This window comes from Polypterus senegalus, chromosome 3, assembly GCF_016835505.1.
Source record: "Polypterus senegalus isolate Bchr_013 chromosome 3, ASM1683550v1, whole genome shotgun sequence".
Taxonomy (NCBI): domain Eukaryota; kingdom Metazoa; phylum Chordata; class Cladistia; order Polypteriformes; family Polypteridae; genus Polypterus; species Polypterus senegalus.
Window position 1 is genome coordinate 127510172 of NC_053156.1, and position 24431 is coordinate 127534602.

General features: G+C 37.4%; 1 protein-coding gene across 3 annotated transcripts in view; it reads right to left on the reverse strand.

The window, feature by feature from the left end:
- Positions 1 to 15591, reverse strand: part of zbtb24 (zinc finger and BTB domain containing 24) — a 38674-nt gene extending 23083 nt beyond the window's left edge. The window contains exons 1-4 of one of the 3 annotated variants that reach the window (XM_039747907.1): positions 15342 to 15591; positions 6097 to 6962; positions 5239 to 5406; positions 3409 to 3492 (exon numbers count right to left, since the gene is read on the reverse strand). In XM_039747907.1, coding sequence (XP_039603841.1) covers positions 3409 to 3492; positions 5239 to 5406; positions 6097 to 6937 — 1093 coding nt within the window. In that variant the 5' untranslated portion in view covers positions 6938 to 6962; positions 15342 to 15591. Of the gene's footprint in view, positions 1 to 3408; positions 3493 to 5238; positions 5407 to 6096; positions 7081 to 13937; positions 13953 to 15341 lie in introns of those variants that run through there. The other 2 variants (XM_039747909.1, XM_039747908.1) reach the window with 2 other exon arrangements.
- Between the last annotated feature and the right edge of the window lie 8840 nt (positions 15592 to 24431).

Consider the following 24431-nt stretch of genomic DNA (forward strand, 5'->3'; position numbering starts at 1 on the left):
CCTCTGTTGGTCGCCATATTGAACTTTTCAACAGTCTTTGTTACTTATTGGCCCATCGTCAAGAAATTTTGTACACAGGTTCCCAACACTAACTGAATCCTACTTACGTACATATATACGTCCATAGCCTGCAGCTCGGTCATCGTGTGAGGTGGCGTTTGGTCCCCCATCCCAACGCCTCCCACGTTGTTGGGTGCCTGCCTATATAAGACCGTCCGTCGCTCCGGTCTCTACATTCCCTTCCTTGCTTCGCCACGGGATTCACGTCTCCCTACTGATAACTACAGCCTTTTTGTTTAATCCACGGCTTCTCCGCTGTTTTATTGTTTGTTTTATTACAATTATAGTTACTGTATAGACATTTTAGACTTACTTTACATTGCTCAGGTACCCATTTCCTTTATCATTCCAACCCCCATTACCATGTCTATCGAGGTGATCACCATCGATCAAAGAACTGTCACTTACCGAGTGGTTTCCATGCCCGGAGATGGCACCTACCTTTTCCATTCTCTTTGTTACATATTGCACGGCCATATCAGGCTCACTCTTGATATCCGGAGGAACATTGTGTCTTGTGTATTGAATGACTGGGACAGGTTCAAGGTGTGGACTGATGACGGTACAGGAGATGATTATACTACACAGGAGCACTATAAGAGTGAAATGCTTAAGCCCTTCACCTATGGTTCTGCATGTGAGTTGATGGCTGCCGCTGAATTGTTCGGTTGTCGCTTTCAAGTGTACGAAATGGCCAAATATTTTACACCTTTCGACAACCGCCAATGCCTCTTAAACACCTTAGATTCACAGGTGACGATTTCAGTAGTGGACACTTTGATGTTTATGAATGTTTAAACTCTCAAAAGCTGGATGTGATTTTATCGATGAAACCGGTTGTGTGCTTACAACGCTTGACAGATGCCGAATGTTACTTCAACACAACAAATCCTGCAGATACTATCGTAATTGAAACAAACCATGAAACTCAAACCGATTATGACAGCAGCAATCCAAGCTGTGAGATTTGAGACAAGATTACTGTTCACATGGCCAACTGTAAGTTGCATGCTCAAGAGTAAGCTCAGCGCACAGCTTGGTCATGTTACAACCGGAGGGCCGAACTGACAACATGGTATACATAGAGATCCTTAACAAATAATTATTGGCATATTTTCCCTCAGTTTAAAAAGGTTAAATTTTCTTCTTAATAAAAATTTTAATGCAGTACTTCGCCGCTGCGAAGCTCGGGTATTTTGCTAGTAATACTATAAAATGCAATTTTTTAAACTTATTTTTAACCTTTCACATATTAAAAATTCATACTAACCACAAACATTAATTAAACATGTATTTTATTTATGTCAGGAAGAAAGCCAAAACATTTTTTTCCAATGTCTAGATATTTATTTACTGATAAAATATTAAACAAATTATACATATATCCGCTTTTTGTAGATGTTCTGACTGAAGTCATTTACAAAGTGCTTCTTAACTGTCATAAATGTGCATAGAAGCTATATACACAGTTATTTATATATTATACTGTTTAATCCATATTGGTTTGTGCTATTTTAAAACATCTAGCAGAATGCTCTCAAACCAATTAACTTTTGAGGTCTCGTTTTATTTTAAAACACACAGTTACTAACAGTAATGCAGTAGTTGTAAATGCAGTCTTATACTCCTGCAGTATTTCAAGTCAAGTTTTAATTTGTACTGCAGATTATGCCAATTTAAATAAGAAAATTCTACTTAGTAGGCTCTTTTGTATATTCACATATCATTATCCACATGTACCAAAATAGGGGGCAATTCATTTTAATATACATTTCTTATCAAAAGGGTAACATATTACTCTTCCAGGTTTATATGGTATAACAATATTGAAGCTTGCAACCAAACAGCTTTTAGTGACAAATATTTATAAAAACACCCAAATACACTGCTATTTGCTAAAAATCAGTCCAAGATGATAGTATTGTTGCAAAAATTAAAGCTACTTGCTTATGTTACAACAATACCAAACATTTGATATTTGAAAGAAACAGATTTCCTTTCCAAAATCATCTAGAGAGAAGTTGGGAGCATGCACTGACAAAGTGCATTGCCGCACAAGATGAACCACCTCAGGTTCCCAAATTAGGACCCGAGCGCAGCCGTGCAGCATGTGATCCCTCAGCATCACACTAGTTTGAACAGAATGGAATCATATAGTATTGTCACAAAATCATATAAGGAACAATTTCTTCTATATCATATCTAATTGTATATGCTACATCCAACAAGTTATTTGAAGACATAAGTTTTTTTTTCCTTCACTCTTATCTTGTAATTTCTTATATCTAGAACTCAATGCCTTATAAATTATTTTCATTAAAAAATGTAAAATACAATATTAACTGAATAATAGTACTTACTTGAGTAAATACAAAGGACTCCAAAAAATATAAAAATGATTTAGGATTTTCACGACCATTGGGTCATGACCTACTTTTTGGTTGCAGTTGATCTCGAGTTTCTATTGTTCAAAATGGTAGTGGGTTGTGTTGGGTCGCTTCTCTGATGCCCGTGCTCAATCCCTGTGCTTGATTTAGCAAGGCAGAGCGCTCTAGTGAGCATGTTGGATTAACCAAGGTGGTCCCCCACCTCTTCCGTATAAGCTTTTACAATTTTTCAAACTTACCATCATCATGAACCTCGACCTACCAAAGCGCTCTTCCTTCTGAATTGATGAATTTGATTTATAATAAGTTGTGCACGTACTTATACCATACCCTCTTTCATTTGCTTATTCCTAATAAAAAAGCATTCTTTGCTATATGAAAGTAGAATATTACATGGAATATAATTATATTAATCAACCTACAATGGCATTAAAAATCATTTCAAAAAGTATATCACTATAATGAAAATACAAAAACTATATACTGATTGATTAAATGTAGTGTTAATGAGAAGTTTTTTCTGCATTTATACTGTGCATATGTTCCTGTAAGATATCAAATCAACCGGTTATTTTTTTCATTTAATTTAGCAAGTTCTTACAGATTGCCTATTACCTCATCGTGGTTAGACTGATGCAAGATCAAAAGTCAGTGCACTTCTGATGCTTTTCTTCTATCGTATACATACAATGATCAGTATAATGGAAGAGAGTAGCAAGAAATGCTGCTGAAAATAATTATAGAAAATGGTGATTTGTAAGGTAAAAAATGTTGTCTAAGTTTAGATGTTTACCAGAAAAACACATTACAAGCAAAAGTATTTTCTGAAAACTATAATATGAATGTGGTGAAAACACTTCACTCTATTGTACACCTTTTGGGAAACCGTGTAGTGTAAACAAAGCACTGCTGAAAGAAAAAAAAAAAAGTTAAAAAAAAAAAAAAAAATATGAGTACTTACCTGTATGCACTCTATAGTGACTCTTTAATTGCCTCTTCTGGCTGAAATTTCTTCCACACTGGTCACAACTGAAAGACTTCTGCTCTAAAATACATTATGAATGTATACAAATATTTTAATAATTAAATACAGCTAGTGGCATATTTCCAGCTTGGGTATAATTAATGTCATTCACTGCTTCTTTAGTGTAAAGGCAATATTTAGTCTTCTACACACATTCATATAAACTACTCGGTTCAAACTGAACTCTTTAAATACTTAACTGTTAGTTTCTGAAAAAGCAGGATAGAATCCATTTCAAATGTAGCCAGAGCTTCACATAATTAAAAGAATAAACATAAGCATTTTAGTATATATAGAATCATTTTAAACATCATGGTTTTCACTTTAGAATAAATAATGTTCAGATCAAACCTTCTTAATCTTTTAACTCTGACAGCAAACTAATGTTCTCACTGTTCTGTTTGGATATCAGAGGGATGAGATTAATACATGCATATTATATACATACAACACACACACACACACACACACACACACACACATACACACACATATATATACATATATGAAGTGCATACCTTCAAAATATCATGTTTTAAATATCCTCATTAATTCATGCTTTCTTATTTGAAAAAACATTACATGTGTAAAGCAGGCTCTGTAATTACATATTCATGCATTCCTAAAGACATAAATTCCAAAATTGCCCTACAATATGAAAGTTTGTCTAAACATAATTCTATCCTGCTTGTAATTCATCACCAATAGTGTGTGCTTTATGTATAATTTAAGTGATTTGAGAAGTCAATTTTGTGTCTTTCTGGGCAAAAAATAATTGTGTCATCAAGTAAAAATAAGTATACTATATTAATTGATCCCGATTTTAATCATGAGTTTATACATTACTGCAACAACTCTAGGGGTTAAAGATACAGTAGCAAAGAATGAAACAGCCTCTACTTTTCTCCTGGTACAGTTCAAGCTTATTTGCCAAATACCTATACCTGAGGATGAAAGATTGCAGGTCTACTTCACCACTCATTATACTGCCTAAACAAGTCATTAAAACAAAACGAAATCTACCATAGCTTGTACAGCATTCCTTAATATAACAACATCTAAAAATTGTAGTGAATTTTCTTAAAAAAGATTTTATACTACCAAAAACATATTCATTCTTTCACATAGAAATTTATAGTCAAAGTTTGGTGAATTGAGACCATAACTTCAGTTGACAGAAAGTGCTTGCACAGTGAAATGAGTTGTGAAGAAAACCATAGATTTGTAGTTTATGCCAGATGAGACACCTAAAATATTAAGGACTCCCATTTTTTATTTACATTTTTCCTGGGAAAATTATTAGATTCTCTTGAGAAGTTATCACACATTCCCTTGAAACCTGTAAAACATAATCCATAATTCCCCTGTAGATTTTCTAGAAAGCTATGCACAGAAGCACACAGGGAACTACAGCAGGGAGCATCTTAACCTTATAACTAATAATACAACAACTGGAACCTCTCAGTCTGCAGGAGAAGCAAATGTATCCAAAAGTTCTTCCATGTAAATTTAGTCTAAGGTAGAAATTCAGAATATTTATGTCTGCCATAATCATAATTGATTAACATCAATGTAAACCTATCATAACTGAAAACACAAAACACTTCAAATGTTTCCAGAACTGAACTTTTCCAGTAAAGTTAACTGTTAAATTTATACTCTCCAAAATTTCAAAGTTTGTCCTGTCTTTTCAGAGTTGCTAATCCTGACACCCACAATTAAAAAAGGTTATATAAAAAAAAAAAAACAAACAAAAAAAACACATACCTGTGTGTAGGCTCATGTGTTCAACCAGGGAGTGTTTTGTTGACAAGGCCTTAGAGCAGACAGGACACTCATATGGTCTCTCCCCTGTGTGCATTCTCTGATGAACTAGTAGGCTATGCTTTTGGGAGAAACCTTTACTACACTGTGTACATACATACGGTCTCTCACCTAGAATTAATGAAATAATTAGAAAGGATTTACAAAGAAAAAGATGAATTCAAATATAATAAAAAACACAACTGAATGTTTATTTTAAAAAACACTCTTTAAAAAAAGTATTTACATAATAAAGCTTTGTCTTCCTTGTGACCCAGCTTAGGATAAGAAGATTTGAAAAGTTCATGGATGGATGGATGGATGGATGGATGGTAAGCTTTGTCTTTTATTTTTCATACATGATGGTTAGTGATTGCCAAATCAAATTAAGTAAAAAAAATAATGAATCTGACAAATAACCCTTTTGAGCTGTATGAATCAAATACACACACATTATGACAAAGGAAATACATGAAGTGTCAAAATATTTCAACCAATTAATAATGAAAGTACACATATTTTAAAAGTTAATCAGAACCAATGGGAGTATTATGACAGGTTGACCAAACCATTAGTTTCAAACTATGTGTTATAGAAAAAAAAAAAGAAAAACCACGCTCTGGATAAGCAGGTTTAGAAAATGGATGGAAAGAAATTTTAAAAATATTATTAGGCTATAGTATAACTTACATTATACTAGAAACAACTGCAAACTTTTGTAGAAATAGGTGCAGTGGTTTTCACGTGATGCTCTGTGTGACACTACTATTTACTAAGACATATTTCAATGAGAAGCAATTTTATTAATAAAATTTGTTTTACCTGTATGGGTTCTTTTATGGATAGTTAAAAAGAGATGGTTCTTGAAGACCTTTCCACAGTCTTCACAACGTGCCTCTGTATCAGGATATTTACGTTTCCGCCCTCGTTTACTGGATTCTCCTTGCTCCAAGGAATCTCTTTCCAATCTAAATCCCTTCAACTTGACAGGCGTTTTGATCTTGCGATTGCTGAAGCGACTGCGCATAATAATTTTGCTTTGAAGCATGTCACTGCAAACCTCATCTTTCTGGTCCTGAGGTGGCTCATAACTATTTATTTCATCCATGTTTTTAACTTCTGACAAAGTCTCTTGATTTTCAAATGGTTTATGTTTATTTATTGCTGCATTTTCCTTGATTAAACCTTCACATTTTCTTGGTCTTCCTCTCTTTTGTTTTATAACAACAATATCAACAGTCTTTTGGCTGGATATTTCTGTCTTTCTGCTTTTCATGTAATCTTCATAGGCTTTTACTAGATCCTTAACCATTAGGACTTGGGCCATGGCCAAGATCTGCTCAGATGTTGTTTCTTCCATCAAAACACGACCTGTGTAAATAAACTCTAGCACTGCACCAAATGTTACAGCAGACATCCCATCCAAAACATAGATAGAATGGCCTGTCTGGGTTTCACTGCCAACCATTGCTGAAAAATACTCACTGCTTGCTGCTAGCAGTGCTTTATGTGCTTTATAGGTGGTTTCTTCCACAATCAGTGTAATATCACACAGAAATTCGTTTTTCCTATGTTCCTCAAATTTGTTTAAGACTGTGTCTTTATACTCTGCAGAACAGATTTTAAAAGAGGCAACTGGGGTATTCAGTGAGGATTCTGCCATTGCTTCATATAGTAGCTAACACTTGCTATAATCAGAAAAAAGAGATATTCATAGAAACAAAATAGCACATTTTGATTTATTGATAACACATTTGAATTGCATTATTAATAAGAGCATACCTGAGACACACACACACATAAATATATATATATATATATACTGTATACACACACAGTACATACATATATACATACAAGATGCCTGTACTTTATGCACATTTTGATATATTGCAATCTTATGATAAAATCTTTTAAATTCATTTTTTCCCCTCATCAAACAAGAGTCAATACTGCAGGTTGACAAAAATGAAAAATAAAGGGGACTAAATACTTTTTGAAGTCACTGTATGAAGATTCATATACAATATTGAATGTTTAAGTAATAACAGAGTTATGCTTTTTGCTTCATACAGACATATTAGGAATAATATCAGTTTTTATATTTGAATTAGCTCATTTTCATCTAATATATTACTCTGTTAGAGACACTAAAAATGTGACAAAAAACCTGTGTAAAATTAATGCAAATGCAGTAATACAGATGTAGCCATGTACAGGGATGGATAATATAACCGATATCTATATTAATAAAAGGCAAAGCCCTCACTGACTGACTCATTAATTCTCCAACTTCCCGTGTAGGTAGAAGGCTGAAATTTGGCAGGCTCATTCCTTACAGCTTACTTACAAAAGTTAGGCAGGTTTCATTTTGAAATTCTACACGTAACGGTCATAACTGGAACCTACTTTAGTACATTTATACGGCCATAGCCTGCAGCTCGGTCGCCGTGTGAGGCAGAATTGTGTCCCTCATCGTCATGCCTCCCACGTAATTGAGTGCCTGCCCATATAAGGCCGTCTGTCAGCAGCAATCCAATTGACACGCTGTCGCTAAATATTTGCAGGTGAAGGACTGTGCTTATGCAAACGAAGATGAGATGTTCAGGGATAGACTAGTGTTTGGCACAAACTCAGCGAAAGTGCGAGAGAAACTTTTAAGTGCCGGGTCTTAGCTAACATTAAATAAAACCGTGGACATCGCAAGATCGCACGATATAGCACAAGCACAGCTGAGAACCTTCGATGCATGTACTCCGAGCGGCTCACGTGAACTGACTGTGAACGCAGTATGCAGAGAACAAGCAAGAGCTCCAAAGAGCGCTGAACAAAAACGCATTACACAATTGAGAAGGCAGCAAAAGAATATGAAGCGAGTGACGCATACAAGCATATTCACAAGTGCAGCTACTGTGGAAACAAAGCACGGTGTAAAGCTTAAGTTTAAATTAAGTTCATAGACATGCTGCCACTGACCTTTGTCATGCCTACGACAAATACGATATTCGCGAGATACAAGTTTAATGAGAAGACGCAAGGTATAAAACAAGACTTTTGATCACTTTGTAACGGAGTTAAAATTGCTGGTCCAGGACTGTGCTTATGCAAACGAAGAAAAGATGGTCAGGGATAGAATTGTGTTTGGCACAAACTTTTAAGTGCCGGGTCTGAGCTAACATTAAATAATTGCTGGTGAAGGACTGTGCTTATGCAAACGAATAGGAAAGCAAGGTGTAAAGCTTAACTTTAAATTAAGTTCATAGACATGCTGCCGCTGGCATTTGTCATGCCTGAGGCGAATACGATATTTGCGAGATACAAGTTTAATGAGAGGACGCAGGGTATAAACGAGACTTTTGATCACTTTGTAACGGAGTTAAAATTGCTGGTGAAGGACTGTGCTTATGCAAATGAAGATGAGATGGTCAGGGATAGAACAGTGTTTGGCACAAACTTAGCAAAAGTGCGAGAGAAACTTTTTTACATTCATAGACATGCTGCCGCTAAATATTCACAGGCAAATCCACAACTTAATACCGGGAATGCCTGTTGAACATCTTAGATTCACGAGTACCAATTTGGGTAGTGATCACTTCGATGAATGAAACCTGTTATCTTTACAACGGTTGACAACGAAGATGAGATGGTCAGGGATAGACTAGACAAACACGGGATGCAACTTGAACACAACACATCCTCCAAATACAAACCTGATTGAAACAAATAATGATAATCAAATCCTTGATGACAGCAACACTCATAACAGTCACAATACAATTACATTGACAATCATGTTACATTATTTTTAAAATGTTTCCTTTTCTTTTTCATAACTTCTTTAACACACTACTTCTCTTTGCTAGTCAATACTAAATTCAAAATTCTTATACATGATGTATTTGCTATAAATTAAGGATGCTAGTTTTAATTCAGATTAAGTCAATACAAGATGTAGAACATATTGTGTCAACAGCTGTAAAGATTAAGGCAACAACAGAGTAACCCATCTCACAAAACATGTGCCTTATAATACAGGTGCCGGTCATAAAATTAGAATATCATGACAAAGTTGATTTATTTCAGTATTTCCATTCAAAAAGTGAAACTTGTATATTAGATTCATCCATTACTCACAGACTGATGTACAGTATTTCAAATGTTTATTTCTTTTACATTTTGATGATTATAACTGACAACTAATAAAAGTCCCAAATTCAGTATCTCGGAAAATTAGAATATTGTGAAAAGGTTCAATATTGAAGACACCTGGTGCCACACTCTAATCAGCTAATTAACTCAAAACACCTGCAAAAGCCTTTAAATGGTCTCTCAGTCTAGCTCTGTAGGCTACACAATCGTGGGGAAGACTGCTGACTTGACAGTTGTCCAAAAGACGACCATTGACACCTTGCACAAGGAGGGCAAGACACAAAAGGTCATTGCTAAAGAGGTTGGCTGTTCACAGAGCTCTGTGTCCAAGCACATTAATAGAGAGGCGAAGGGAAGGACAAGATGTGGTAGAAAAAAAGTGTATAAGCAATAGGGATAACCGCACCCTGGAGAGGATTGTGAAACAAAACCCATTCAAAACTGTGGGGGAGATTCACAAAGAGTGGACTGCAGCTGGAGTCAGTGCTTCAAGAACCACCACGCACAGATGTGTGCAAGACATGGGTTTCAGCTGTCGCATTCCTTGTGTCAAGCCACTCTTGAACAAGAGACAACGTCAGAAGCGTCTCGCCTGGGCTAAAGACAAAACTGCTGCTGAGTGGTCCAAAGTTCTCTGATGAAAGTAAATTTTGCGTTTCCTTTGGAAATCAAGGTCCCAGAGTCTGGAGGAAGAGAGGAGAGGAACAGAATCCATGTTGCTTGAGGTCCAGTGTAAAGTTTCCACAGTCAGTGATGGTTTGGGGTGCCATGTCATCCGTTGGTGTTAGTCCATTGTGTTTTGTGAGGTCCAAGGTCAACACAGCCGTCTACCAGGACGTTTTAGAGCACTTCATGCTTCCTGCTGCTGACGAACTTTATGGAGATGCAGATTTCATTTTCCAACAGGACCTGGCACCTGCACAAAGTGCCAAAGCTACCAGTACCTGGTTTAAGGAAAATGGTATCCCTGTTCTTGATTGGCCAGCAAACTCACCTGACCTTAACCCAATAGAAAATCTATGGGGTATTGTGAAGAGGAAGATGCAATACGCCAGACCCAACAATTCAGAAGAGCTGAAGGCCACTATCAGAGCAACATGGGCTCTCATAACACCTGAGCAGTGCCACAGACTGATCGACTCCATGCCACGTCGCATTGCTGCAGTAATCCAGGCCAAAGGAGCCCCAACTAAATATTGAATGCTGTACATGCTCATACTTTTCATGTTCATACCTTTCAGTTGGCTAACATTTCTAAAAATCCTTTTTTTGCATTGGTCTTAATTGATATTCTAATTTTCTGAGATACTGAATTTGGGATTTCATTAGTTGTCAGTTATAATCATCAAAATTAAAAGAAATAAAAATTTGAAATACATCAGTCTGTGTGTAATGAATGAATGAATCTAATATACAAGTTTCACTTTTTGAATGGAATTACTGAAATAAATCAACTTTGTCATGATATTCTAATTCTATGACCTCCACTTGTAGAAGTACAGCTGTATGCTGTGTACAAATAATATATTTAAAAGGGTTTCTCTCATTCAGTGCTGTTACTGCTTACAGTTTAAACACCCACTGTTTGCATGTGCCAAGCACAGGCCCTGCAATTAAATGCATCTCACTCAGCAATAGACACCTCCCTCTCATTTCTGCTATGATTATTGGTTTTTGTTTTATTAAAAGAACAAACTGGTGTTGAAAACAAATCTGGATATTCAAGATATTTATATATTGATTAACAATTAGAAACCTATTTAGTGTATATATATATATATATATATATATATGGCTTTATCATTTATATATATATATATATATATATGGCTTTTCATTTAAGCCAAGAAAGAAATTGTTCAGACTGGTTACCTCTACGTGTGCTAAGGCACCACCTGCTTCTGCTCTCAGCTGTTATTTTCCATCAATGAAGAGACCACTGCACTCAAGTGGCAGAGCAGCAGTGAAATCTGAAGATGCACACTTGTGGAAAATGAGCTTTGTGCATCCTCATATGCTTTGTACTTAATATTTGGCTCAGCTCTTTCTTGGTTTCTCTTTTTGTAAGACTGTTCATGTCTTCAAAGTCTATTTGGTTAAGTGCAATGTGCAAAAAAAAATTATAAATAAAACTAACATACCCAGCTTTCCAACCTTTTTTTCTTTCCAAGAATGCTGGCTGTCACAGAACTTTATTTCCTATCAAGTTTTCAACCTTCTGTCTGAAATAGAAGTTTACATTTTCTGAAATAGTTAAGCTAATCGGGAAATGTCCCCAGTTGTATGTGGAAAAAGTCACTAGAGCTTATGTAACTATACATTAAAGGTGCAGGAAATCTTTGGTGTCTATAATGCCTCTCACCCCCACCTTTGTTAAGTTTAGTTTGTTAGAATTACTGACTGGTTTCAAGATGAGAGAGAAAAAAAAAAAAAAAACTCATTTTCTATCTATTACCGACTAATGATGTATTCAAAATACTCATACAGTTTTCTTTTGGCTGTTTCCATAATTCTATTTTCAATGTTTGTCTGCCAAAGTGATCCAAATTACAAAGACTAGGGACCCCATTGCATTTATTTCCAGACGAAACACAACAGCACAGCCTAATGGAGTACCTTGAGAAGACAATTACAAGCCCTTTTCTGGAGATTATAGCCCTTACTGCTATTAATGGGCTTCAAGGGATGTTGACGATACAACAAATATGAACATTGAGAGTAACTTCCTAATGCTCTCTTATGAGCGCCAAATCTAGGCAAAGTTTTGCTCATTGATTTTTGCAATTTGCTGAATAATATTCAGTTGAACCTGCTGACTTAGAAGATGACAGATCAGTATTAATTCAAAAAATATTCCGTAGTAGGATAATTTCCAAAACTGTTAACACATGAACTTTGTTCCCTTACCAGTATTATTTTGTACATAAAAGACAGATGAACGTCAACAACCAACTTCGCTATTGTACAATAAATTTTAAATGGATATCAAACCAACCAAACAGCGGCCAATTTCTGCTCTCATCAATAACAATTAAAATGAACTACCATATATTGTTTCCTTTTATTATTTTAATGGGGTTAAAAATTATGATTTAGGAGTACTTTATTATTTTTGATTTTTTTTCCCCCCAGATACCCGATACTAGCACATAGGGTTTTACCAGTCTAAGAGTTATTGCAGACTCTAAACAATAGGAGTTTCCTCACAACCTGCTGCGTTGGCACACACTGTGAAAAGTAACTTTAAGGAAATGATTCAGATTTGTTTGGTAACTTGGAAATAAAATCTATAAAATCATCAATTATGTAAATTCAGCTTCTCATTCCTCAGTCACTTTCAGAAATAAAATGATACCCAATACTACAAAGAACTAGGATGAGCCTTGTTGTCTTCCAGCCATCTACTTCGGTTCCAGATAAGCATACTGCTAAATTTAGCTAACAGAATTTGTCAGTTACAGTAAATGTACCAGAGACCTTGGCATTACAAACTAGTAGCCACAGCATCACAGGGCTATCAGGTTGCAAATACTTTTGTGGAATAACAATTACTTAATTCATGTTTACACAAAGCAATATTTATGGTACATTGTAATAATTGTTATTGTCCAATACAATTACAAATGTGGGTTAGTTATATAGCCCACCTATCATCTGGTAGTAGTCAATCCAGACAGAAATGATATGTGGATCAAAACGCTACCTCTAAAAAGGTACTATGGATCTATTGACTATATAATGCTCCAGAATACTAAACAAATTCCAGTATTTTCTCTGTTTTCCATCCATAGAGTTTCTTGAAAATGTACTCATACCCTTTAAAAATATTCACAGGGTGCTTTTTATTTGCTGAAAGTTTTAATGATTCTGAACACTTCTGTAAAACTCTACATGTTCAACAACAATTTTTCCTCTTAAACAGTTGCCGTATAAGGTGGTAATGAGTTTGCAAACAAACATTACTAAGCATGAACTGATGTCAAAAAATTCCAGTTTACAGCTTTAACTGCATAAATTGTGAGCGCACCTAGAAATCTATCACAACAGGTAATTGTTTTGGAAATAACATTGCATATATACATAATCAAACACAGACCCCTCAAAAAAAAAAAAATACAAAGAACCAATTTTTACACACTTGGCACAAATATTTGATCTGTTTTGATAATATTTTGGACATGTTAGGCCACCTTATATTTAAATGTATGCCATGTTTTGTCCAAAAAGACATACTGTACCAGTGCAGGAAATGTTGTAACAATGTATATATGAAGCTTCTGCTCTCAGCTGTTATTTTCCATCAATGAAGAGACCACTGCACTCAAGTGGCAGAGCAGCAGTGAAATCTGAAGATGCACACTTGTGGAAAATGAGCTTTGTGCATCCTCTTATTCTTTCTACTTCATATTTGGCTCAGCTTTCTTGGTTTCTCTTTTTGTAAGACTGTTCATGTCTTCAAAGTCTATTTGGTTAAGTGCAATGTGCAAAAAAAAGAATAAATAAAACTAACATACCCAGCTTTCCAACCTTTTTTTTCCCTTCCAAGAATGCTGGTTGTCACAGAACTTTATTTCCTATCAAGTTTGCGACCTAACAATGTATATTTGAAGCCAACAGGTTTTCAAATGGTGGTTGTGTGTATATTATATATACATACAGTATACACTACTTTTCTGATTTAGCAGAATTTAATAAAGTAGCAAGGTATATACACATTCAACCCAGTATAACCACAAGTATCATTTATCACACCTTTTTTTTTTGGTTTTACACTATGTTGAATCCAGGTAAATGCTAACATAGCGGTTTCTTATAACCCAATACATCCAACACAAAACTTACAGTAGCTCGTTTCCAGTTCAACCTTTAAAAGACCAGTATGGTTCATGTTACGTTAATCTACGTAGCTGTACTGTAAAAATCACCTTTAAACAGTTTTGAATTAATATTACAATCTTTAATTCATTTGGCTTTGTAAAAATGTACAAATGAACTTTAGCATGTGCTTAAATGTAGAAGGCCAGCTGAACCATTAAGAATACAAGAAATTAAACATACGATCCAAACGTTCGAATTCAATGATTAGCGTTCATCTAAAGAAATTCCGAAAGAAGAAAAAGAATGTTCATTCCTGAACATTTCAGAACTATTGGGCGGACAGGAACAATATATTTACATCTTATCAGTCTTTTGGCCGGTTAAGACACTTTGTCGGCTAAAATATTAAGTCTTCAGATTTAATGCACACAAACCACTAAAACCTTACAATCAAATCAACCGTTTTCCCCACCGAAGTAGACACTTGAAACAGCAAAACCACGCACAACTGAAACTACCCAGTTATTGGTAACCAACTTACTTCAGACTTGCGAGTAATAACGAAGTTTTGAATAGCCCATATTTTGATTTTACAAAAATAGGAAACATTGCAGAATAATTTAATATGTATTAACACTATTCTATTGCCAGAAACATATTGGAAACGGGCTTCTCCAAATAAACGTTTAAACAGCTGTTGGCAAGTTATTTGGGGTCCTCTAAATTAAATTTCAATATCGACTTTGAACCTTGCCATCATGGTACATGTCTTCCACGTGGATGTTATTTTATTACAGTGAGATGACCCATAGCGGAACGTGACGGAAAGGAACAAAAAGCTCTAAGCGGGAGACATTCACTTAAACATGCTAGCCCCTTCTCGTATCCTGTAGTTTAAACAGAGCGCCATTACCGCAACCACATCCATTACACAGCACTGGGGCAGGGGGCGTAGATACGTCTACAGACTTGGAAATCAATTCCGCCAGCTGACCACCTGCTTGGCAGTACCTTCCTGGACACGTAAAACACATATTCCAATCAGTGGTTAAGTAGCTGTAAACAAAAATAAATAGATACAACGCTTACAGGACCCTTACCTTCATTAGACCTCGACGCACAAAAGTCTCGCGATATTTCCCAGACGGAAGTAGGGGACTGGGCAAGGGTGTCCTTTTGACGTGCTAGTGAGAGGTGGGATTAATCCGCAATTCTAAAATTTAACAACTTTTGAGGGCTCTTGATGGAGTGAAAGCAAATTTTAACGGATTAACATCTACAGATTCAGCTAGCTATGGCACTTTTTTTAAAGCTGCTTATTCGCAGTCCTACTACATATACTCTAGCAGCCAGGCACTTATTCTAACAGCGTTATGATAACATGAAGTTAGTGTTTAAAAAGGTATGCAAATATACAATTAGGTTGTTTTTACTATTAAACTTGTCAGAAATTCAAAATTGAAACATTTGGACTGGCTAGTTGTTAACTTTACTAGTAAAATAAATTTGACAGATTTAGGAAAACTGGCACATGCGTCTGGAAGGACGAAACGAAATTCACTAAGTGAATCGCATTTTTCTACTTTAATTTATTAGTTTCTGCTTAGTGAAAATCAGAGAGCGGTCCAGCAGCGAACCTCCGCGATTCAGCAACTCCGCTGGACAGTCAATCAGATTGCATCTTTATGTCACATGGTTTAGACCGTGGAGCGCTTTACAGCAATTCAGTTCGTGGTATTATGTCACATGGTTAGGTAGTTGCTCGCCAGTGGACAGCCAATGAGATCTGGGCTTTTGACATACGATATACTATAGATAGATAGATACTTTATTAATCCCAAGGGGAAATTCACATACTCTGGCAGCAGCATACTGCAAAAATATAAAATTAAAGAGTGATAAAAATGCAGGTACAACAGACAATAACTTTGTGTAATGTTAACGTTTGGGGGGTGGAATTGAAGAGGCGCATAGTGTGGGGGAGGAACGATCTCTTCAGTCTGTCAGTGGAGTAGGACAGTGACAGCAGTCTGTCACTGAAGCTGCTCCTCTGTCTGGAGATTATCCTGTTCAGTGGAATCAGTGGATTCTCCTTGATTGACAGGAGCCTGCTCAGCGGCCATCAAACTGTCCAGCTCCATGTCTACAACAGAGCCTGCCTTCCTCACCAGTTTGTCCAGGCGTGAGGCCGTTCTTTATTATGCTGCCTCCCAAGCAAACCACCACGTAGTAGAGGGCGCTCACCACAACTGTCTGATAGAACATCAGCAGCATCTTATTGCAGATGTTGAAAGACGCCAACCTTCTAAGGAAGTATAGTCGGCTCTGTCCTCATTTGTATAGAGCATCAGTATTGGCAGTCCAGTCCAATTTATCATCCAGCTGCACTCCCAGATATTGCAGATATGTGCACACAGTCACCACTGATGATCACGGGGTCCATTAGGGGCCTGGGCCTCCTAAAATCCACCTTGGTTTTGCTGGTGTTCAGTTGTAGGTGGTATGAGTCACACCATTTAACAAAGTCATTGATTAGGTTCCTATACTCCTCCTCCTGCCCACTCCTGATGCAGCCCACGATAGCAGTGTCATCAGCGAACTTTTGCACGTGGCAGGACTCCAAATTGTTTTGGAAGTCCAATGTATATAGGCTTAACATGACTGGAGAAAGCACAGTCCCCTGCGGTGCTCCTGTACTGCTGACCACAATGTCAGACCTGCGGTTCCTGAGACGCACATACTGAGGTCTGTCTGTAAGATAGTCCACGATCCATGCCACCAGGTATGAATCTACTCCCATCTCTGTCAACTTGTCCCTAAGGAGCAGAGGTCCTGGTAAATTCTTAAATTCTGTCTAAAATGTATGTACGTTTTTACGTTTTGGCTCAGAAAAATATGAGAAAAGCATCTCTGGGAGAACACAACAAAAAATCAACTGTTAAGTGCCCTTCAATCCGTGCAAAAGTCAAGATTTTAGCGGACAACATTCCTAATAGAAATATACTTTTTTACAGTTATGATTGGTAGCAATATTAGTAGTAGTAGTATTGTCAAAGGGCAGTATGATGTTCGGTCGTACTTGTACATTTTATTTTCAGATGTACAGTTCCATCATCAAAATTGGACAAACACCCACTGTGCCCCAGCGCACAAAATGCTGTAGTTTTGGCCACTGTCCTATGTATCCTGTGGGCAAGTATACATCAGGAAACTTTTCACAAGCGCAACTACATTTTGAGGAGCGCATTTAAAAAGCAGCATTAGCCACAAGTAAGTACAAGTTACTTTATCTTATTATGTCAACTTCTGTGTATTGTGGTAGTGGCTGTAACTTTGTTTTTCCAGCTTATCAAATATGTTCTTGCTGTTTGGATTGCAGACAAGAATCTCACTGTCATTGCTACTTGTGCATAAACACAAGAACATCACTGTAGTTATAGCCAAATATTTGTAAAGGTAAGCTTGAAAATAAGCGTTCATGCAACATTGATAGGTTTAGTAAATGACAATAATTACTAAAAAAAGAAACTAAAGTGTGTCCCATTTCTTGATATACAATACTTTACGCTTTATGGTGGAGTAGAGCTTAAAAATGGCAGCTCTCCAAGATTTAAGCCAGACTATGGAATTAGACAGAGTTGCCCTCCATGTTTATTTCTAGTTGCTGCGATGCTTCTCTCTGCATTTGTCACTAATACAAATTACAAAACTGTATTGTTGATTCCAACATTAAAGGTTTAGGCTAATGTTTTACAGCCAGATGCCCTTCTTGATGCTTACCCTGTCTATTTAATTGGGCTTGGGACCAGTGCCATCTGGGCTGGTTTGCCCCTTGATGGCTTGGTCTTGAAGGAAAAAGATCAAATTTGGGAGCAGGTGCTGGACTGAGATGAATGGAAAGGGACCATCAGGTACATAGACCCCCACACAGAAATTGGAAGAGATGAAGAGGAAGACTGTTGATGAAAAGACAGTCATCAGTCACCAGCCAGTGACACCAAATTTTTTTTTCTGAAATTGTTATAGCATTAAACTTCATAGAATATTACTCCAGAGTATCCTGTATGCACAAGAATATAAATTAATTATGAACTATTGCCCATTAAAAACTGAGTTATCACATTTGTGATAATATAATTCACCTATGAATATACATACATACATACATAGTCAAACATTCTCAGTCCAATTCAGGGTCACAAAAGCCAGGGCCTATCCTTTTAACACTGGGCATAATACAGGAAACAACTCTGGACAGGGGATCAGTCCATCAGAGGGCCCACTCTTGCACACACCAACACTCACAAAAGGGGTCAATGTGGAACATTCAGGGAATGTGAGAGCAGAACAAAAGTACAACACACTAACACGTGGGAACATGCAGACGTTACACAGGTAACAACCAGGCACAGGAATCAAACCTAGATCACTGTGTCTCTGAAGTGGTGTATTATCTGCTGGTCATATTACATTTAAAAAGGAGAAAAGTTACTTGAAACCTACCAAATTCACATGGAAGTAACACTTTATGATCGTTGAATTTTCATTCTATTATAGAAAATATTCAAGATATTCCCCTCAAGAATTAATACAGTGCACCAAATACCAAAAAAAAAAAAAAGGATGACCTTGTGGCTCTAAACTGATTTGAGATTAGGAAGTTGAATTCTACTTACCAAAGTAAAGGGCATGTCAAGACTTGCTATACAGCCCCTACCATTGTATTTTAATAATTTAGTTATGAAAAATGTCAAAATGCTATACAATTGTAAATGAAAGAACAACATACATTACATTTGAAAAAAAAAAAACTGTCTAAATGAATTCAAGTGAATGTGGTGGTCTTACTTTTGAATTTTATTGAACAACACTTTAAAAATTAATCGGATTAGGCAATTTCCATCTACCTGTAGTCCAGTTTCGTCTCCAATCTCATCTCTAAAATTTGTACACTTAGATTTGTATTACTTGGCAAATATATCCATTACAAAATTAATCATAATCCATGCTAGTTAATGTAAAAATAATATTTTATTAGTCATTCAGCGTTTAAGCTCAATGAAAAAGGCTGTATAACTATTCTGAAGCTTTACTAGTTAATAAGATTCTCATATGTCCTAAACAGTTTTTCTCTTAACCCCGTTCTGCATGACACAGTAGATAAATTCATCCATCAGAAACAGAAAGATTGGTGCCTTCTTTCAGTACAATTTTAATTATTCTTTACATAATGGGTAAGTGGAGAGGTTTTCTTACAAATACAGACTGAACAAATATTTATAATATATATTTTTATATTATAAATACAATGTTTTCTACATTTATTTTAGGAATGTATCTTTAATAATAATAGTATTTTTTATTTATATAGTGCATTTCCCATGCTCAAAACACAAATAACCCAACCAGTGTTATTAATGGTCTTATCTTCAATGATTTCCTCTTCTTTAAAGATGTAGTGCTTAAAGAAATTTTCTTGATTTACTTACAAAATACCACAGTCCCAAATGAACGTTTAATGATAAAAGAAATATTTATTAAACAGGTCAAGTTATAAATATGTTAAAACCATGAAACATGTTTAATTTGTTATTAATTACTTTGTTGTGTTTATTTTTCATTGCTTTGTCTGTTTTACTTTGAGATTTGATCATAGTATTAATGAAATAATTAACAAAATATTGGCATAGTGGAAGATAGTTTTTCTGGATATTAATCTAATAGCAGTGCAGAGAGATGTTTAATTTTGATAGATACTTGTTATTTCATGGAGGGGCATTAATAGCAAGTAAAATGTTTATTTTGACAGCATATTTTCCTTTTGTTATATCAATTATTTGCTCCAAAGATATGTGCATTGTGATCAGCGAAGCTGTGGAGGTCTGCAGCTAGACATTTTTGGAAAAGCCAAAAAACCATAGTCCCCTGTGCCTTATGCTCATGTGTAGAACTTTCTAAATTATCAATGTTTTACTCCAGGAAGCAGGATCTATATATATAATTCACTAAGGCAAGACAACCAAGGAAAGCACGCCGGAAGGGGCGTGGATTCACTAAGCCGCCGACAAGTGAGACACCTATGGCGCATGCAGGAAAGAGCCACGCCCACCAACTCCAAGACCATTGGATACGACAACAACTCACAGGGCCATGCCCACCACCTCGGACGTGACGACACAGAAAAAATGGTGTCATTTATATTCGTCTGTCGTAGAGGCCACATGCAGTGCAGGTCAGGTTAATGTCATGCACCTCCGAGCTACGTTGACTGTTCAGAGGCATGTTTCTCGCGGAGGTGAATCGCCATATGCAGCGTGTGATACGGTTTGTGAGGGTTATCCCATGGGATCCTTAAAACAATCCTTTACAACTGAGGATGAAGCACAATGAAGTAAGCAGTCTTTAAAAACCAACTTTTCGGTTACAATACACGACTGTGTGCACCATAGCAAACTGTTTTACACGCTATATACAGCTAGTCGCTTCCGCGACAAACATGTGTCTTCTTAGATGCTCCTGCAGGAACACGGAAGACGTTTTCCTGCACACCAACGCTCCTTTTTCACCGGCCGGCGTCTGCCCTCGCTCTCTAGGCATTCACATTGCCTGCCCATTTGCCCAGATGCAAAAACTCACCGACCACCCAGTTAGTCCCTTTCGTCTGTGGTAAGAGTCCACATGCACGTCTGAGCCACGCGGCGTTTGTTATGCCGCAGGTTCACTATTGTGTTGTATTTTGCTCTCTCCAGAGTTCCATCTTTTCATTCACGTACTGTTGTATTCCCACACCAACCCGTTTTAGACAACCGTGTCTTTCCAGAAGTGTTTAGCATTCAATAAATAGTTATGCATGACATTGAGAGTGTGTCTACCCAGCGTAGGTTTGCCGTGGGTAAGCCGTTGAATCCCATTCGGGCTGCAAGCCGTGGAATTCCCACTACATGTGACTCATACGCTCCCACTCATTACGTCCCTACCCTTTGTGCACACCCCCTTCCCACCTCGCTACTACCGTGGTCGGGTATCTTGGTGGATTATACTGTATATAGAATAGCTGCCAACACTGCACAGAGCAATGAAAAGTCTACGTCACTCACAGGTACATCTGGACTATGTAAAGATGACGACTCAAGTGACGAGTTGGAGGTGGGCACATGAGCGGGCAGTGCATACTGAACGAGAAATCAGCAGACTAGCATGATGGACGTAGTTGAATGGACATCATTATCCTTTCCTCCCGTTCCACACTCCGCGCCGTCCACCCCCTTCCCACCGTCTGGCAGGAGAAGGCGCAAGGATCGTGCACCAGTTTTCAGTCATGGACAATTGTGTGTTGGTTGGTTCCGTGCGTTGTTACGATGTTGCTTTTCTTGCTAATTTATTACATTACCGATTTTTCAAATGTTAATTTTCTCCCTCTGCTTAAAAATCATTAAAAAACCGGCCTGATTATGCGGCGTATGGTATGCCGCGTGTTGGCTAGTTAGTGTATAATCCTTTTAAATTAAATTGGGGTCCATGGAAATTTGGCTAATTCCATTCCGAAAAACCAGATTCAGCCAAACCTACTGCATATATCTGGAACAGATGAAACTAGAATTACCTAATTCATGATACCAAATATGCGGATAACTCAGTAATCCTGCTTTTTCAAGATTTGTGTTTTATTCCAGAAAGAAAGATTTAATGAAATTCACCTCAGTTACTGAGGCATCCAGTGTCTTGAAACTAACCTACAAATAGCAGGTTTATTATGAAGGATTGACGCTTTGAGGTTGAAATAATTAAAAAGAAGAGCATCGAATCATAGGATTAAATGATGTAAAAAAATGAAAAAAGTAAACAAAATGGTGAAAATGTCATGCTGCTTCCTAAAAGAGCAATCGACACACAAGCACAAGTCTTTCGCCAAATAATGCCCAGAAAAATACAACCAAACTTTCTGGCATGTCCAGAGAAGAGTCTGCATGAGTGTTACTGTTTTACATCTGAGATTTTAATATAGCTGTGAACTATGACATGACATTTTCAGTGTAGCACATTATGGCTTTGAGTTAACATCAATGCAAATAACGGTCATTTCCGTTTTTTTGAAAAGGGTAGTTTACTTCACAGCACTGGAGATGCCGCACATGTCAACAAAGCGATCACAAAAGTGTGTCTGAATACACCACACAGACAGAAATAAATAGCCACCATCAAAGAGGAATTCTATAGAGTCACAGGTAAGGTAATCAAAGTTAAACAACTGTAGCATTTCTGAGCAATAATAACTTGATTGCAACAAGCTGCCCACTTTCATCCCTTATGTGGAGTCCCTCACCTTTTAAAGACACACCTCTTAAGACTCTAATCTTAAATAGATGCTTATACCTAATATGCTTTCAAATGAAATTAGGGGTCTACTGTATAGTGCAATTGGGAAGCAATATTATTTCTGCATTGTATTGTAGTTCATTTGGCTGATGGCTTTTATGACTGAAGCAGAAGTATGTATATCAAATACTTTATACAAATATCAGTGTATACTCTTGTCCATTCTTACAAGAATATGATATATCCATCCACATAATTAGAAATATTGAGGCCAATTATCCGGGGTGTCAAGTTTGAACATGGTAAAATACCTTCCAAAGAGTGCTATTTCAAGTTTTCTGTTGAAGATTTGCACATGAATAAATACAGTAACTCTTTGCTTCTTTTGTCATGCAATTACAGGGCATTATAGGTTTAGGTTTCGACATCTCTCATAGTTATGATTGGAACAACTTGATGAATGCTGAAAAGTTAATGAATTTGAACTACGCATGGCATCATCAAATTTCAAAAATGCAACAGAACTGTCAGGTGAAATGAATGTTTGTGGATTGTGAATACACTTTACATGATTATGAAGTGGTCCATGTGCAGATGGAATGACTCCAAGGAAGTTAAGTCCAACACACAACTGAACACCAGCACCATGATCCCTTCTTTGACTAACTGCCCAGTCTGCATGTACAGGTGCATGCTGGGTGGGTACTAAATGCATTGAAGGTGGCACCTCTGAGTCTTACGAATGACCTGGATCTTGTCACAGTCCAGCAGCCGGGTACCTATGGCATCTCTGGTGTCCCCGAAGGACTCCAGCATCTCCTCAATGAGCTGACTGGTCTCCTCAGTGCCGGGCCAGGTCCTTGAGAGAGATGCCACCAATGCCGGTGTCCCAGGGTCCTGTCCCTGCCTTGGTGGCATTGGCCAGGGGCAGCCAGGCTTCACTGACCTTCTCACAGTCAAAAATTGCGAAGATGAGATGCCCCAAAAATAGTCTGTAGAATGGGTGGTTCTCTGTGGTGATACCTGATAGCAGAGACAGCAACATGCTGGGGAGTTTCTTAGTCACCTGGGGAAAAGAAGGAAGAGAAGTGTCAACTCCTGCTGCAAGACCACCTCCATGATGTAGACAGACAGCAACTACTTTGTGCCTGGCACCACGGGTAGTGGGACACCTGGTGCCAAGAACTTGACACATGCCAACAGGTACTGCATGCACCATGACATCCAGAATCTCATGTACAGTACTCTTACAGCAGGTATCTGCACAGCTGGGTGGCCCCGTTGCCTTTTATGCGCTTGTGCATCTCCCCAGTGAGCCGTTTGTTGCAGGACAACCTGTGGTGGGGAGAAAAGGGAGAGAGAGGGAGGTGTAAAGCTGTAGCAGGGCCCCTATACTGGACATGGACTGGGGGGTAGAGGCTGAGGGAGTGGGAGCAGACAGATAGACAAACCCGAGGTCAGCACAATCCCTAGGAAAAGCAAATGCCTGGCTGGTGGGTTGCATATACTTTGGCAAAATAGGCTGCCTCAAGCTTTCTGTTTACTGTGCTACATCCCCATATACCCAATATTAATGTGCAGTCCCATGTCTTCTCTCAAGGATTTTGGAATGACGATCTTCTCCCTTTAAAGTCAATGCCATTAATCTGGCACAGCTCATCTTGTCTTTCTTCAAGCCATCCTTCCTGAATTCTTTAGGGTTACCATCTGCGTATCTTTGGTAGTTTCAGCCTGGATCTTTTCCAACTTATGGTTACTCACAGTTAAGCTGTTATATACCTTATGGACTTGAATGTCCATGCTCTCACTGAGACTGGTATCCGGGTCTGCCAGTGACTTCCAGGAGAGAATGTCTGCAACAGGTTATTAAGGTT